The 18,257-nt window shown below is 39.4% G+C and overlaps 1 protein-coding gene across 8 annotated transcripts in view; it reads right to left on the bottom strand.

The window, feature by feature from the left end:
- SLC17A5 (solute carrier family 17 member 5) overlaps nt 1–18,257 on the bottom strand; it is a 56,193-nt gene that overhangs the window by 15,636 nt on the left and 22,300 nt on the right. For 4 of the 8 annotated variants that reach the window (XM_087443772.1, XM_004422037.3, XM_087443777.1 and 1 more), the window contains 3 exons: nt 13,854–14,012; nt 9,330–9,462; nt 7,510–7,657 (listed from right to left, as the gene is read on the bottom strand). In XM_087443772.1, coding sequence (XP_087299898.1) covers nt 7,510–7,657; nt 9,330–9,462; nt 13,854–14,012 — 440 coding nt within the window. Of the gene's footprint in view, nt 1–4,966; nt 5,441–6,462; nt 7,054–7,509; nt 7,658–9,329; nt 9,463–13,853; nt 14,013–18,257 lie in introns of those variants that run through there. The other 4 variants (XR_015555201.1, XM_087443775.1, XM_087443774.1 and 1 more) reach the window with 4 other exon arrangements.

Here is an 18,257-nt window from a genome sequence, read left to right on the forward strand (position 1 = left end):
CTGAACTAGACTATCTCCTTACAGCAGGAGCTGGGTTTACTTGTTGTAGTGTCGTGTGAGTGCTACATGCATAGGAGACACTCCATTAAGGCTTGTGTGAGTGAGAGGACTGGACTAGACCAGGGCTGCACCTTGAACACGCACAAGAATCGCCTGAGGATCTTCACATGCGGATTGTAGTTCAGGAAGTCTGTGGTGACGCCTGAGGTTCTGCATTTCTCACAAGCTCCCACGTAATGCTGATGCCCCTGGTCCCTGGACCAACTAGGGACTGAGCAGTGAGGGACGAGATTACTCTAAATCCTTCCTAGTTCTAACTTCCTATGATTCTATAAACCACATAATTGGACAATGTCATTTGTTTAACTTACTTCATGTGCAATATTTCCAGATTCTTTTTCTAGTTAGTAGCATAAAGGAACATATTTCAGTTTTGTAATTATTTGCTATTTCCGTCTATCCTTTTTTTGGTAATCAGGGTTAGTTTCTACTTTGTAATCTCAGATACATGCCTCAAGTCACTGTGCAGCAATTAGTTCAGACTTCTTCCTATCCTCTCTCACAGAAATGGCTTTTTGTGCCTTTACTTCTTCAAGGAGTTATTATTTCAATTATATCTCTATCAGATCTTTCAAATTATCACTAAATTTAACAAAGTTTTCTTGAAGTTAATTTGTTTTTCAAGTATGCTTCTTTTCTTTCATCATTATGTTAAACTCCTTCAGTTTTTTTTTTTTTTTCGGTGAGGAAGATTAGCCCTGAGGTAACATCCATTGCCAATCTTCCTCTTTTTGCTGAGTAAGATTGGCCCTGGGCTAACATCCGTGCCCATTTTCCTCTAATTTATATGTGGGACGCCTGCCTCAGCATGGCTTGATAAGCTGTGTGTAGGTCCGCGCCCAGGATCTGAACCTGTGAACCCTGGGCCACTGAAGCGGAGCACGTGAACTTAACCACTACACCACCAGGCCAGCCCCAAACTCCTTCAGTTTTTAACTCACCAATATATATACTCAATAAATATTTCCTAGCTTGTAAGGGTCACAAAATTCTTCCCTCTATTTTAATTTCTCTTTGACAAAATCTCTGGTATATTGTCAATAATTCCAACATTAGACACCTAGTCTTGTGATTAAAACCAGAGGTTCAGGGCCGGCCCTGTGGCTTAGCGGTTAAGTGCATGCGCTCTGATGCTGGCAGCCCGGGTTCGGATCCCGGGCTCGCACCGACGCACCGCTTCTCCGGCCATGCTGAGGCCGCGTCCCACATACAGCAACTAGAGGGATGTGCAACTATGACATACAACTATCTACTGGGGCTTTGGGGGAAAAATAAATTAAAAAAAAAAAAAAAAACAAAAAACCAGAGGTTCATTCATTCAACAAATATTTACTGGGCACATGATGTGACAGGTACTACAACAAAACTTTCATGCATGACCAACCTTGGGATGTGAAAACATGATTGCAATGCTAGATAGGATAAGAGATATTAGAAGAGGTTTTGATCATAGTAGACTTCCCATATACAGTGTAATACTTTTACTATTATTTTGATATCAGAACCTTATGCTTTTAAAAATGTAATTCAGCCACTACATTCATACTAAAAATATGAAAGGTTTTATATTTAACAAGGATTAATGTAAACTTCTAGTTTAAAAATAAAAATCACATCAAATTATACAAAGAATTTTTGAACTTCAAAATTTAAACACTGCAAAGATTGTAATAAGTTGAATAATTAATCAAATCTATTTCTGGTTCTGAAAGTTTAAATTGATTTTAATCATATGAAAAACTATGACTGAAGATAATTAACTCAAGAAGGTACCACTCTGTAAAATGAGTGACTATTTAGTAGTCAGTGTACAACCAATTATTGTTCCTACAAATGTCTAATTACTAACAAAAATATTACTGTTTAAGCCAAGTAGTTACCATTGTCAAATGAGCAACTGCCAGATTCATAGCCACATAGAAGACCGATAAGCTCTGTGGGCTTCTGCAGTGTAACTTTTGTGGGAATTCTGAAGCTTGGGAGGTCTTCCCATCCGAGCACTGTGATTCGATTAGCAAGGTATAAATTACTTAGGTAAAGTAATATGCAGTCATGTGTTATTATTAACATAATTAATTCCATAAAAGAATTATGTGAAGGTAAATACATATGTGAAAAGTGAATATATAACATAATAGCCACTGAATACGGCTGAACACTAAAATATGTCTATTGAAATTGTTTTTTTTTGAAGCAAAGCTTTATTTTATTTATTTATTTAGATTTTTCCACGTTTTTTTTTTTTATTCCAGTAACATTCGTTTTGAAATTGTTTTGAGATGGGTACAGAGTAGAGAAGTTGAGTGTGCAAAATATCTTAATGAGATTGCTGGGAAGAGGGTGGCGTAGGCAGACTCTGAACTCACCTCCTCCCGTGGACACAACAAATCTACAACTACCCTTGAAACAATTACCCCTGAGAGAGAACCGGAAACTGGATAAAAGGGGACAGTGCTGAGGTGGAAGAGGCAGAAATTCCTTCCTGGAGAGAAAAAAGCCACACTCTAGCCATGGAGCAATCACAGCTGGGAGCAATCTGAAGGTACAAAGCGTTCCTGGGAGGAGTGGGGGATCTGAGCAGGAGAGCTTTGCCACAACAAGCAGCTTTTGGACTCAGCACAACTGAGAGGAGTGTCATAATATCTGGCTTTGCTGGCTATTAATAGCAACAGGGAACACTCCCAGAAAAGCTATTGAATATAAGGGAAAGAAAAGCCTGCTCTTAAAGAGCCCACACACAAATTCACCCATTTCAAACAGCAACCTAAAATCACCAGAAAGAAAGGTGCACAGTCCTTTGGCAAAAAGAGACTCACTTGATAGGCTTGGGGCACACCTCGGCGAGGGGTGAGATCTCCCCCAGGCTGGGATCACCTCCTCAGGGACTGAGACTTTGGTGGCAGCCATTATTTTGACTTCAATCTCAATTTTATTGTTAATATAAACTTACATAGTACCCTGTGGAATTCACTATTATGCAGACACTTTTAATTGCTATTTAAATACATATACATGTAGCTGATATACAAACTCAGCTATTTAACCCATCAATTTCTCTAATTAATAGTTATGGTTATAGAAATAAAAAAATAATCAAACAAGTTTCATATTTCATTTACTAGAATTAGGAAATAATAACAATAATAAAAGTAATATACATTTATTTATTTATTTTTTAAAATAATTTTATTTATTTATTTATTTTTCCCCAAAGCCCTAGTAGATAGTTGTATGTCATAGCTGCACATCCTTCTAGTTGCTGTAATGTGGGACGCGGCCTCAGCATGGCCAGAGAAGCAGTGCATCGGTGCGCGCCCGGGATCCGAACTCAGGTTGCCAGCAGCGGAGCGTGCGCACTTAACCGCTAAGCCACGGGGCCGGCCCGTAATATACATTTAAAGCTGTCATCTTTGCTAAGTTTGTGGCGAAAGGCATCAGTACAATTCACTTTAGAAAGATTTACACGTCTACACTGATAACTTTATAATTCTATGAAGGACTAAAGGATCACTTTTCAAAATCCCAAAGCTAAGAAAGTGGAAAAAGATTCAAAACAAAGCCTAGTAGGTGATTATTCAACATACAAAAGAAGGAAAAGAAATAATTTGATAAAATTGCAGACTTTTGTATCTATTTGTAAATAAACCTTTGACAAAATCACTTTCTGTGATTTCTAAGAAGTAATTAACATCTGCTGAGAAGAGACAATAACTTAGTAATGAAAGCATATGATCTTTGCCAGGGTCTTGGTTTCTAAATACCACTCCTCACTAAAAGGAATCAGGCTCCCTTGGAGAAATGGCTGATTTCAAGGCATTTCAAGGCAGAGAAGGTACAAGATGAATCTGAAACATCTGGTTGTTTCATCAATAAGGAAGTGCTCAAAAAAAAAAAGGAGATGGGGCAAGTTGATAGGCCATAGGAGCCAGCTTGAAGGGGCTCCCACTGGCTACATCTGAGATAATATGTGCTTGAAAATAAAGAAGGACAAGAATGGATTATAACTCATTAATAAGTTAGGAATCTCTGAGTCCACACTGATGACAGATAGATAACAAGCAGAGGAGAAGAGGAGATCTTCCTTACAACAGAATGCTGACCGATCAATGTGGAGGGAGTGGTAGGGCTGAAATATCACCATTTTGAAACCATCATAGTAAAGATTGATTTGGCATGGGTCATCAATGGATACTAAATCTAAGGTGGTGGTGGTGAGGGGAGTTTGAGGAGGAGCAGGATATTTGTATGATCTCAAAGCAGAGATGCTTTAAAGGGGAAAAAAAGTAACTAGCTATTGGAGAGACTTGACAACATCTTGACTGGGTGATCAAAATTAACATCACTAGGGGCCTCTGGACGCAATTCCCTGAGCAGGTCACAGGCCAGTTTTCTGGCCAGGGACGCATTATCTGAATCTAATCACGACAGGACGTGAGACAAATCCAAATAGAGTGTGGGCATTCCAGGCATACAGACCTGCATGCACAAAGGGCCAAAGGTGGGGAAGTGCGTGTGTGCGTGCGTGTGTGTGTGCTGGGGGATATTTTTTGAGAATAAAGAGTAGTTTAGTTCAGCTGGGGCAGAGAATACATAGAAGGTGAGGCAGGGGAGGGAGGAACAAAATGATGGAGACAGGTTGGGGCTATAATGTGGAGGATTTTGCATGCTGGCCAAGAATTCTGTATTTAAATTTAAGAGAGAATATAAAAAACTGATTTTATTATACATGAATAGTAAAGAAAGAGCTTTAAAGAAAAGTGTTGACACACAATAAGATCAATACACAGGCCGGCCCTGTGGCTTGGTGGTTAAGTGCGCGCGCTGCGATGCTGGCGGCCCGGGTTCGGATCCCGGGTGCACATCGAGGCACCACTTCTCTGTCCATCCTGAGGCCGAGTCCCACATACAGCAACTAGAAGGGTGTGCAGCTGTGACATACAACTATCTACTGGGGCTTTGGGGGCAAAAAATAAAAATAAAAAAAAAATCTTTAAGATCAATACACAAATGGTTTTCAGAAAGAATGTTAACACAGTACTGAATATTCAAGTCTATTTCATTATTCCATTCATGCACTTGACTGCGCCCGACCACGGCCCAGCACGCGGGGGAACGAGACAGACTTGGCCCCTGCGCTCTCAGAGCTCACAGTCCCAGAGCTTCTGCTTGGATTCCCATTTATGTCAAATGGCTTCTTGGTCCAATGTCTAAGTGCTCCTGGTTTTCTCTGCTTGGTTCCCCACTGTGAGGGATAAGCACACTGCAGCTTCCACTGTCATGGTATGATCATGTCAATCAACTGAGTGACAAGCACGGACTGGTGTGCCTCTCTGTGTGCCGAAGCCGTGATATGGACATGGAAGACTGCAGTCTGAGGGGGCTTACATCCAAATTGGGGAGATAGGATAGATAAGAGTTACATTTAGAAATGATTACAAATTAAGGTAAGGCAGTTAATATGAATGCATCTAGCATAAAATTATAAATGGAATGCACTGAGAAAAGGAGGAGAGAAAAGCAGGCAGTCATGGTCTGGAAAGGCTTTTTGAAGAACTGGGGTGTGAAATGGGAAGGATTCCAGGGGATGGAGATGAAAAGGCACTAGTGCAGGGGCCGAGCATGGGCATCAGTAGATGGCACTGCAGAGTGGCAGCCAGGACTCAGCCATGAGATGTGCGCACTAAGACTCAAATCCCATGGAACCTTCTTGGACTTCTTATATAAAATGAGAGACTAGATTAGAATGATTTCAAAGGTCTGCTTGAATTCTGTGACAGTCAGGTTAGGGGAGCTTATCTTGAAGTACTGATTGAAGGGATGGAAGACTGAGGGTTTTTTTTGTGAGGAAGATTAGCCCTGAGCTAACATCTGATGCCAATGCTCCTCTTTTTGCTGAATAAGATTGGCCCTGAGCTAACATCCGTGCCCATCTTTCTCTACTTTATATGGGACGCTGCCACAGCATGGCTCAACAAGTGGTGTGTCAGTGCGCGCCCGGGATCCGAACCAGCGAGCCCCGGGCCGCCGCAGTGGAGCACGCGCACTTAACCGCTGTGTCACCGGGCTGGCCCCAAGACTGAGGATTAACAGGAATCAGAAGATTCTTGGGCCGGCCCTTGGCTTAGCGGTTAAATGCTCACGCTCCGCTACTGGCGGCCCGGTGCACCGACGCACTGCTTCTCCGGCCATGCTGAGGCCACGTCCCACATACAGCAACTAGAAGGATGTGCAACTATGACATACAACTATCTACTGGGGCTTTGGGGAAAAAAACGGAGGAAGATTGGCAATAGATGTTAGCTCAGAGCCGGTCTTCCTCAACAAAAAGAGGAGGATTAGCATGGATGTTAGCTCAGGGCTGATCTTCCTCACAAAAAAAAAAAAAAAAAGAAGATTCTGTGGTTATCTAGGTGTGTAGGATTTGGGGTAGGGGAAAGATGGTAGAAGACCACCTGTCTTTTCTCCAAAAATAAATTTATATCCATTATTTAAAAAAAAATTAAGTGTGCCAAGTCTTCTGGGTTAAAATATTTGCACAGTTCTTTCCTCTACCTTGTCAACTGGCACAAAAGAATTCTAGAAGTATGGGGCCCAAAGAATATTTCCAGAGAGGTGGCTTTAGGGGGAATTCTAGGCTTAAAAGTAAGAATTCTAGGTTCAAGTTTTGGCTCTGTCATTTATTAGCCGTGTGGTCTAAGACAAATCACTTAGCTTCTCTGAATCTGAGTTTCCTTAGTCATAAAATAGGTCAAGAATACCTTTCTCATAGGAATGCTTTAAGGATAAAACAAGATAATGTTTGTGAAAGTGATTTGTAAGCTATCAAGTGCTAGACAAATATGTGTGCACATAGGGAAGATAATAATTGAACAAATACCTGGGTCTGGTCTTGGGCATTCATCCATCCATCCAACTAAATGCCCACTATGTGCCACGCATCATGTTGAGCCCTGAGGAGGGTAAGACAGAGTCTCTGCCTTCAGAGATCCTATTCTAGTTGGGTGGACAGACACAAGTTATAAAGTATTCTATGTAGTGTGTTTATGGGAACACTGTGTACAAAGGTGATGACAGTTAAAAGTTTAATTAAAAACAATTTCATGCTTTAATTACCATGTAAACTGAAATCTTGTTTAAGAATTTAAAATCATTCCTAGAGTAGTCAAATTCATAGAGACAGAAAGTACAGTGGTGGTTGCCAGGGGCTGGGAGGAGGGGATGAGGAGCTACTGTTTAACGGGTACAGAGTTTTCGTTGGGAAGAACAAAAAAGTCTGGAGATGGATGGTGGTGATGGGAAACACAACAATGTGAATATACTTAACGCCACAGAACTGTACACCATTTTAAAATGGTTAAAATGGTAAATTTTATGTTATGTATATTTTGCCACAATTTAAAAAAAATGAATTTAAAGTCAATCATAGCCAATCTTTATATGAGTACTCACGAAGGAGCAATATCCAGATGGTTGATGCTAAATCCAGAAGAGCAAAAGCCTCCCAGTGCCGTTGATATGGTCAGGAATGCGACAGCCAAAGAATAGTCACAACCGATAAACCCTGCAGCTACCAGGAACAGCGCAGGGCCAGCCATTCCTGGAGTTGAGGAGTCACGGAAGAAAAAGAAGCCCCGGCATCAGCATTGGTGTGCTCTACCTTAACAGAGTATAAATCTGAGACTTAATATCACTGCCACCTACCGTAAAAACACTGTACTGCCTAGAAGTCTCTAAATTTAAATTATGCAGTTTCATGGAAAAAAAAAACTCCCGGAAAACATATAGGCATAATGCAACAAATATAAAAGTAAAAGGAAAATTTCATTAAGCAATGTTCTTAAATCTACAGGTGACTAGGACTCAGCTAAACGTTAGAGAGTGAGCAAGAAGAGAAAAACATGGTTCTCGAGAGAAGCAACAGTTGATATAGAACGTGATTTAAAATCCATATGGGGCCGGCCCGGTGGTGTAGTGGTCAAGTTAGCCCACTCTACTTTGGCGGCCCAGGCTCCACAGGTTCTAATCCCAGGCGTGGACTGAGGCACCGCTCATCAAGCCATGCTGTGGCGGCATCCCACATACAAAATAGAGGAGGATGGGCACAGATGTTAGCTCAGGGACAATCTTCCTCAGAAAAAAGAGGAAGACTGGCAACAGATATTAGCTCAGGGCCAATCGTCCTCACCAAAAAAAAAAAAAAAAAAAGTCCATATAACCAAAGAAGATACAGTAAATAATAAACTCTGTTGGAAAAAGTTAGAAAAATGCTCCATCTAGGATTTAAACAACTGACGACAATAAGCATAGTTTATTACAGGCAGTTAGGCATGAAATATAGGTAACAGGAGGGACTTAACGAGTGGGCTGCCCTTTTTTCTCTGTGTCGACAGCAGTGGGATCCAAGAACTCTGTGATGATGGAAATAGTACTGCAACTGAGGAACTTATTTTTAAAAAGTTCAATAGCCACATATGGCTAGTGGCTACCACACTAGACAGAGCAGGTCAACAGGAAGCCAAAAAAGAGAAAATTGAATTGAGTCTAAAGATATTTACTTCACTTGCAGGTGTGGAAACATTTCTTGTTTGAAGTAAGCAAGCAATGGAACAGGACAGCCTTCCAGCAGTAGGTGCTCAGAAGGTATCTGCAGAATTATCCTGAATAGGGTCCTTTTACAATGTAATTCCTGAAGTACAGCCATCAGCGACTTCCAGGGTCTCTACTTACATAAGATCTTTCAAAAAATTGAATAATTGTCCTAGATAGTTTTAAAATTTATCTTTCTGAAAGCAGAATCTGAAACACATAATTATTTAAGGTTCCTTTGAGTTCTTTGACTCACAGCTCCTCATTTGATATAATGATGTTACTAAATATTTTTGGATTGAGATTTCACTTAGGAAAGGGATGGACGTTTAAATAATATTTAAATAAAACTAAAATATTTAAATTAAATAATATTTTATTTTCACTGCAAACTTAGAGCTGAAAACAAAATTATTTTTAAACTTTGGGGATGATATTCAGGAAAGCAACCCATTTTTTTATACTTAGAAGACTATGGTGGAGATAAAAGGATATTATCTTAATCCTCAAAACGCATGGTTCAAAAAGAATCTTGAACCATGCACTTCATGCATTAAAATTAAAACATACTGTTTTGATATGTGAACAACATAAATGACTAATATTATCATTTTTATTTTGCCTTGCACTATAAACATAGTAAATAATCGTAAACCAAACAAAACTCGATTCATTTCACTTACCTATAAGGCTAAAAACTCTTCGAACACATATAGTTGAAAAATTCCATTTTGCCCTTAAATTGTCAGCAGCTTGACCAGACAGGATCATACATAACCAACAGCCAAAATAAGGCACTGCAGATAAAAATCCATTCTGGACGCAAGAAGAAGATACAGGATTAATTCTGGTGGGAGGAAGAACCAAAACAACAGACACGCACATCCACCACCACTGGAAAACAAAGGAAATACACAGCAATATACAGCTAATGTTTACATAGTCCAGTCTGCTCAAGGTAATTTTGAATGTTACTTTGGGACTTTGGCTGCGGTTTCAGTGAGAGAAGACAAGTCTTCCTATTAGCCTATGGATTCTCCCCAATGAACAGTTTTTGTCTTCAATTTTCACTTATTTATCTTAAAAATATTTTTATTATAAAATAAAATATAGATACAGAAAGCCACATCAATCAAATGTATAGCTTAAGAAGCTATTCTAAAGTGAACACCACCTAGGCCAGGTGCCTGGTGCACATGCTCGGAGCAGAGGACAAAGGCAGCGAGGTGACAGACAGACCTCTATTTTTCCCCTCTTCTCTTCCTTTAAGTTGTCACCTAAACAAAATGAAAACATCAGGAGATATGAAACAAAATTTATCATGGAAATGTGTTATTTGCTTTGTAGAAAATGATTTGACAGTTAGCTTTTTAGGAAATTCTGCAAAATCAAGAACACATACTTGGAAAAAAAAAAAGAGAGAAATTTCTTTTTTCTACTCATTTTTCCCCAGCATAAACCTGAGGTGCCAAGACTAAATGGCCTAAGTCTGATAAAAACAAATGTTGTTATAGTCTGAGAGAGACGGGTACACCTGTGAGTGTTTTACAAACACACAAAAATGGTAGGAAGATATTTTATCAGTGATATTTAAATCTGGTAATAATTCCATCTGTATCATTAATGGTACACAGCAGAAAAATTTAATACTTTAAATTTAAGTGTGCTTAAGAAAAGATTAAAATTTTTTTTTTTTTATAATTTTATTTATTTATTTTTTCCCCCAAAGCCCCAGCAGATAGTTGTAGGTCATAGCTGCACATCCTTCTAGTTGCTGTATGTGGGACGCAGCCTCAGCATGGCCGGAGAAGCGGTGCGTCAGTGCACGCCCGGGATCCGAACCCGGGCCGCCAGCAGCGGAGCGCACGTACTTAACCGCTAAGCCACGGGGCCGGCCCAAGATTTAATTTTTCCATCACAGTTTGTAGTCCTCTATATTCGGATGCTGTATGCTTCCAGTTCTACTTCTGTAGCTGACGATTTTTCTTTCTGGTATTAAGCTCAGTAATTTGCTCTTTGAATTTTATTCCATTTAGACTTCTGCATAGTGGGATCACATGTATCATTATCTGTGGCAGAATCCTACACATAAATAAACTGTAGCAAAGAGAGAAGTAAATTTTCTGATCTTGGTCCTGTTCCCCAGCGGGATAAGACGTAATTCATCAGAGTTACCGAATTCTTCCACTCTAAGTTCCAATGTTTGAAATTCTCTTCACAACCTAAAACTACTGAAATCTTCAACATCTAGACACCCATGGGCATCTTCCACACTTGTTATGCTTTCTGTTCAACGATATGATTCCTTGTATTCATTTATTTAAAAAATTGATTACAAAATATTAAGATCCAAAATAGGTAACAGATATTTCCCCAACCCTCACTGAGCTGTAAGAAATAGGGACACCAGAATTGTAAAAAACTAGGAAAAAAGAAAAGTGAGGATAACTAATGAAACTAAACTTATATGAAAAAGCAAGCTTATTGGATCAGAGCCTTAAAACTGTAAATTAACGAAATTATAATTTAAAGTAACAATGCTTCTCAAAGCAAGCTTTATTTTGAACAAAGGCCATTTCATGAATGTAACATATTGATCTTCAAGAAAAAAATCCATTTTAAAAAGAGGCTTCTATACAACTAGAGGATTATTTTCAAACTCTATTCACATTTCTTCTAATTTTGATTCAGAAAGATGCCTTTTTTGTATAAAAATGCAAAATAAAAGATTCCAGTTTTATAGTCTCTCATTATAGAATTTAAAAAAAACAATCAATGAAAAATAGATGAGGGCAATTAACACAACACTAATGACCAGCCAGCTATTGGTATTTCATTTTTTCCATAGTTCTCCCAGGAAAATCTCAAATAGAGACATCAATGGAATGACCTTTAAGTTTGCATGCAATTCATCGCTACAGTAGTACAGCCCAGCCAGGTGCCATTAACAGAGAGCTTGGGAAACAAGGTTCTCATGACAAAGCCATCCCACGCCATTGCCAAACCCTCATTTCAACCTAACTTCTGTCAGTGCAGTTCACGGACATACTTCAGTATCACTGATCTTGGTTTTCAAAAGCAGCCAGAGGAGTTCTTCATAGCTTAGCTGTGAAGTTTAAGGTTTGGTCCATGTGGCCAATGTTTTCAGTATGCTTTGAGATAAGTGACTGAGCTCAACTTGAACGCTGTTTAAAGCTGCGAGTCCATGTAGCTAGCTAATGCAGTTGTGCAGCCAGCCTTGCTGTCTTCACGTGCACCACCCAGGCTGCTTCTCCACCTCTGGGGCTACCCTTCACTTGTGGCTGAGGAACATTCCACTGCAGGACAGATCACATTCTCTTGATCCATTCATGAGACATTTAGGTTGTTTCCACTTTTTGGTTATTATGAGTAATGATGTTGTAAACACTCGTGTACATATTTTTGTGTGGACATATCTTTTCAATTCTCCGGGGTACAGACCTAGGAATGAAATTGCTGGGTCATTAGATAACTTTATGTTTAACTTTTGGAGGAATTGCCAAACCGTTTTCCACAGCAGCTTTACATTCCTACCATCAATGTATGAGGGTTCCATTTCCTCTACATCCTTACCAGCTCTTGGTATTTTCTGGTTTTTTGGATTCTAACAGGTGTGAAGTGGTATCTCATTATGGTTTTGATTTGCATTTCCCTAATGACTAATGATTTTGAGCATCTTTACATGGGCTTATTGGCCGTTTGTATATCTTCTTTGGAGAAATGTCTATTCAAATCCTTTGCCCATCATAAATTGGGTTGTCTTTTTATTATTGAGTTGTACGAATTCTCTTTTTTTGTGAGGAAGCTCAGCCCTGAGCTAACATCCATGCCAATCCTCCTCTTTTTGCTGAGGAAGACCAGCTCTGAGCTAACATCTATTGCCAATCCTCCTCCTTTTTTTTTCCCCCCAAAGCCCCAGTAGATAGTTGTACGTCATAGTTGCATGTCCTTCTAGTTGCTGTATGTGGGATGCGGCCTCAGCATGGCGGGAGAAGTGGTGCCTCAGTGAGCGCCCGGGATCCGAACCCGGGCCGCCAGTAGCGGAGCGAGAGCACTTAACCGCTAAGCCACGGGGCCGGCCCCGAATTCTTTATATATTCTAGATACCAGACCCTTATCAGACATATGATTTGCAAATATTTTCTCCCATTCAGTGGGTTTTTATTATTGATTGTATCCTTTGAGGCACAAAAGTTTTTAATTGTGATGAAGTCCAATTTATCTATTTTTTTTCTTTGGTCACTTGTGCTTTTGGTGTTATACATAGGAAACTGTTGCCTAGTCCAAGGTCACAAAGATGTACACTTTCCAAGAGTTTTACTTCTTACATTTAGGTCTTTGATCTACCCTTCATTTTGAAGACAAACATACCACCAATTTTCCCTACAAACTGCCTCTTTCTCTTTACGCTCTTCCTCAATCTCTTTAAAGACAAAATTTGTCAACGTAGAGATAACAGGATGAGTTATCTGATGAGTTCAACACGAACTGGCAGTTTCAGAACGGCCCTTCTCGCACAGCTTTGCAAGTGCCTAAATAATATTAGCTGCAGAGCAACCTCCCCACAAGAACCTGCGAATCCCACTCTCCTCCCAGTGGTCAGCAGAGCCCCCACCAGCCCTTTTACAGGGGATACTGGTACTACTTGCATTTGTCATCTGAAATCCTGGCATGTTACTACGGACTAGCAAGACCTTTATGGTTAAAGGGGATCCCAGCCAAAAGGTACCTTGAATCAAGAGTTAACTCACACTGAGAAAAGAAGGAACTATGAGGCCAAAAGGAGAAGTCTCTAGAATTTAGTTTATCAGAGTAAAATGGAAGACACAAAACAACTGAACTTCAATATAGATAAAAACAAATTCTGGGGCCAGACCGGTGGCGTAGTGGTTAAGTTCACGTGCTCTGCTTCGGGGTTCCCTGGTTCAGATCCTGGGCGCAGACCTGCTCACTGCTCATCAAGCCATGTTTAGGCGGCGTCCCACATAGAGCAACTAGAAGGATGTATAACTATGACATGCAACTATCTATTGGGACTTTGGGGAGAAAAAAGGAAAAAAGGAGGAAGACTGGCAACCGATGTTAGCTTAGGGCCAATCTTCCTCAAAAAAACAAAACAAAACAAATTCTGTGTGCAGTTTAAAATGTACACTCTCTATAAGAAGCAGATGATTATTTTTTCTTACCTCTTGAATATTAAACCTTAGGATCTCCTTCATATATGTAGGCAATAACGTCAATAAAGTATAAAAAGTCCAGTTATAAGAAAAATGTGCAACCACAATAGCCCAAAGTGGCAGTGATTTTAGCATGGGTATCCATGGCACTGACTTCTGTGAAGAAAGCTGGAAAAAACAAGCACAATTGGGATAAGCTACAGCTATGTTTAGATCTGTGCCTTATCAGCTGAAATTTTGTCTAGAACACATTATCAGCCATGATTAGCAAATTCCCGACTTTTAAACCAAGTCTTTTGAAATATTAAACATCAATAGAGAGTCCATGACTCAGATTAGAAGAAAAAACAGAAATGTAATCTTAGAGCTATAATGTCAACCCTAAACACTCCTTATGAATTTCAGCAGTCACCTAAAGTACTAATTTCCCCATCTATAAAAAAGGGAGTAGTTTCATAATCAAATTCAGAGGTTGACATAAGTGCAAAGAGATTGGAACTCCTATCAGAATTCATATTTCATTATCTAATATTTATTCAATTACAGTGATTTATAAGAACTGTGCAACAGGTTTTTTTATGCAGCTATCTGGAGTAATGGTCTTCAAAGTAGGGTATGAGCACTCCAGGGGGTGCAAGATGATCCATGGAGGTGTGGAAGGACAGAATTCTATCTATACTCACTTCCATTCTAAAAAAGAAATTAGGCTTTATTAATATTTAATAAATAGGTTGTCCCTGGAGTATGCCAGACAATCACATGTCATACGATCGCCCCAATCCAAAGGGGTTAACAGCATCTGCACTTGTTGGTGCCTTCAGTGTACTGCAGCATATTACAGTTTATACCTGCCTTTTTAAATGGAATTATGGATTTTATTAGCCAGTTTTAATTAAAACAAATTTACAAAATCAACAGCATCTTCAAAAGATTCTTATAGAGAGAGTCAATAGAAGAGAATTCTAATAACGTAAGCATCAATGAACACTGAGAAAATAGCAGAGCTGATACTTCCTCACATGAGGCCTTTGTCAGCTACCTCACCAAGCAAAACCATGGCAGGCTCACCCAACACAGCACGTTCCAACACCGCTCTGACTAAACATCACTATTACTAATTTTCAAGTGATAAAAAGTTTTTTCCTATTAAAATGTAAAACTTATGTATATATTGTTTATTTCATCTTATTCACCCTTTAAAAGTCTATTTTTACGTATGTTTTATAGTGTACATAAGTACAGTAGTACATGTAGATAACCATGAATAAATACACATATATTCAGATTGTTAGCCTTCACCTTTTTATTGACGCATGATTAAGAAAGCCACTGGTCTAGGGCATCAGATTATTACATTTCCTGTATACCGAGGCTCTGTGGTTTCTTCTCAAAAGCTAGAGCAATCTATGTTTCTGCCTCCAGGGTTCATCAGTATCAACCTTCTTGTGGCCTTTTTCCTAGAGACTTTTTATTTGACTTGGTAGATATGCTCTTGTGTTTTCCACTATGTATCAAAGACGTAGAGGATATGGGGGGAGAGACGGCAAGGGAACATTTATTCTTATACAGCAGTGGTTCTCAAATCCAGTTATGCTTCAGAATCACCTTTGACACTTCAAAATTACAGATGGCTGTGCTCTACCCCATCCTACTGAATCGAAAACAAAAACAAAACCTCTGAGTGCAGGGCCAGGGTGTATATTTTAAAAGTCTTCACTGGTGATTCTATCGAGCAATGGTTCCCAACCTTTGTTACACATTAGAATCACCTGGGGAGCTTAAAAAACCCTTAGGCCAAGATGTCACCCCAGACCAATTAAGTCAGGTTAGGGGTGGGTGGGAGGTAGGTGGCAGTTTCTAAAGATCCCCAGGTGATTTCGATGTGCAGCAAAATTCAGGACCCATTGCTACAGAGATTAAAGAAATCTGCAACCTCCTCCTCCACCTCCCTTGCTTGAAAAGCTCAGGGCAAAGTGGAAGGAAAAGACCAGTCTAGAGATTTTAGAATTTAAAGGAATTTGGGACATAGCTCTTTTTATATGGCTTTGAAACCCACAAAGGAAGTGAAATCACACTTTTGTGCTGAAAGGTACGAGCTTAAATCTATCTGATCTCTGAATAATGTATCCTCCCTCCTGGAAATATAAACTTTAACCTGAAATATGTAATAATTTTAAGATTCCTGCTATATGTATTTACACTCATTGACAATCATGTTTCAGAAGAATGTATGGCTCTGAATAATAGCTTTTGTAGCTTTTCACCAGTATTTAGACATAATCTTGTTTGTACGAATGAAGCAAATTTAGCCAAACTGGCATATTTTCACAGCCTATAAATAGCAACTGAATTTTTGATCATCTGATGTTTCTGGAAAATCACCCAACCAAGAGCAGCTATATGAGCAGAGTGACATCAGCAAGATGGACGAATAAGGTGTCCCCTGCTCGTGTACCCCCCACCCCCAACAACAACTTGGCATCCATCCATAGACAAAAGTTTTGTGGGGCTGTGGGACCCAGCACCATACGCCAAGGGACCTAGGAGGAGTCTTAGACACCTGTGCACTGGGAAGAAGACACAGAGACCTCGGTCCTGGCTGCGAACCCTGAAGTGGCTGTGAATCAGCTCCAGCCCCTCTTGGCCGAGGTCTGGGAGCCCTTGGAGAACAATGTCTTAGCACCCAGCCACGGAAAAGGAAATATTACCATTTTCGACAACATGGATGGATGAGGGCATTATGCTAAGTGAAATAAATCAGACAGAGAAAGACAAACACTGTATGATATAACTTATATGTGGAATAAAAAAAATGGAACTCATAGAAACAGAGTAGAATGGTGGTTGCCAGGGGCTGAGGGGGTGGGGCGGGGAATGGGGAGATGTTGGTCAAAGGGTAGAAACTTTAGTTATAAGAGGAATAAGTTCTGGGGACCTAATGTGCAGCATAGTGACTATAGTTAACAACACTGTACTATGCACTTGAAAGTTGCTAAAGAGAGATCTTAAATGTTGTCACCACAAAAAAGAAACAGTAATTATGTGAGGTGATGGAGGTGTCAGCTAACCCTGTTGTGGTAATCATTTTGTAATATCTAAGAGTATCAAATCATTACATTATACACTTTAAACTGACACAATGTTATGCGTCAATTATATCTTAACAGCTGGGGGATAAAGAAACCAGCTGTATGTCCCACACGTAAGCCTGACATGTGGCAGGCTCTCAATAGCCAGTTATTGCAGGAATACAAGGCCCACAGAGTTAGAGGTTTGGGAAGACGAGTATGATATGCACATGTTACAGCTTAGTGTTCATCTGTAAACTGGGTATACAACAACAGTTTTCTTTCCTCCCAATAAGAATTGTGAGATCAATTTATAGTATTTCCATATTATAAGTTATATTTCAGGGGCGAAATATCTTCATTTATAAAAACATTCAAGTTAAAGATGAATTTTTAAATGTTACTAAGAGAAACTATCCAAGTATCCAGCAGACATTAAAAAAATCTGTTCAGGTTGTAAGGTAGCGCTGTCCTATAGAACTTTCTAAGATGATGGAAATGTGCTCTATCTGCATCGCCCAATACGGTAGCCAGCAGCCACATGTGGCTCTTAGCCTGTGCAATATGGCTATTGTGCCAGAGGAACTGAATTTTTAATTAAATTAAAATTCAATAGCCACATGGGCTGGTGGCTACCACAATGGACAACACAGGCTCAAGGTAAGACCCTAATAAAGTGCAAACAGCTTGTTTTTGATATTCTAGATCTAGAAATGATTCTCTTGCTATTGTTTCTAAAACATTACTGTCAGAGATGACTTGTCCATCACCAACGTCACACACTCTCCATGGCTTCATTATACCTAAATGTTGGCAAACACATTATGCAAGTTCTTATCAGAGCTCTACACTCTTCTTAAATGCCACTGCTGATAAAGGAAAATACACTGGGAAGGTAATTTTTAAACTGCTCAGATCATTTGCCCAGCCAACATTTTGACAGCAAATTTTCTTTAGATATTTGATGATAGAATTTCTGAAGGAACAATCAATGAGGTCTGGAATCTTATATAGAGAAGGTATCATTAAATTTGTAATAATAGCTCAATCAGCTTTTTTTCATAAAAGTTGAAACAGAAAAGGACAAACCACAAAAAATTATTTGTTGTCAGATGTGTGAAATCTAGAATATAGGGAGGGTAAGGTCATTCAACAAATATTTGACTATCTTCTATGTGCAACTTCACAAAAAATGTTTTCCTGTCATATGCAAGTAACAGCAAATTGATTTAGGAAAAGTTGCACGCAATAAGCCTTCTTAATTTATGGCAACTAAATATTCAAACCAAGGTCCCCATTTGCTTCATAACGTTGCAAAATTGTCTACTCTTTCTAAAAGGCATAA

This window comes from Ceratotherium simum, chromosome 19, assembly GCF_057802395.1.
Source record: "Ceratotherium simum simum isolate JZ-2026a chromosome 19, ASM5780239v1, whole genome shotgun sequence".
NCBI classification, from domain to species: domain Eukaryota; kingdom Metazoa; phylum Chordata; class Mammalia; order Perissodactyla; family Rhinocerotidae; genus Ceratotherium; species Ceratotherium simum.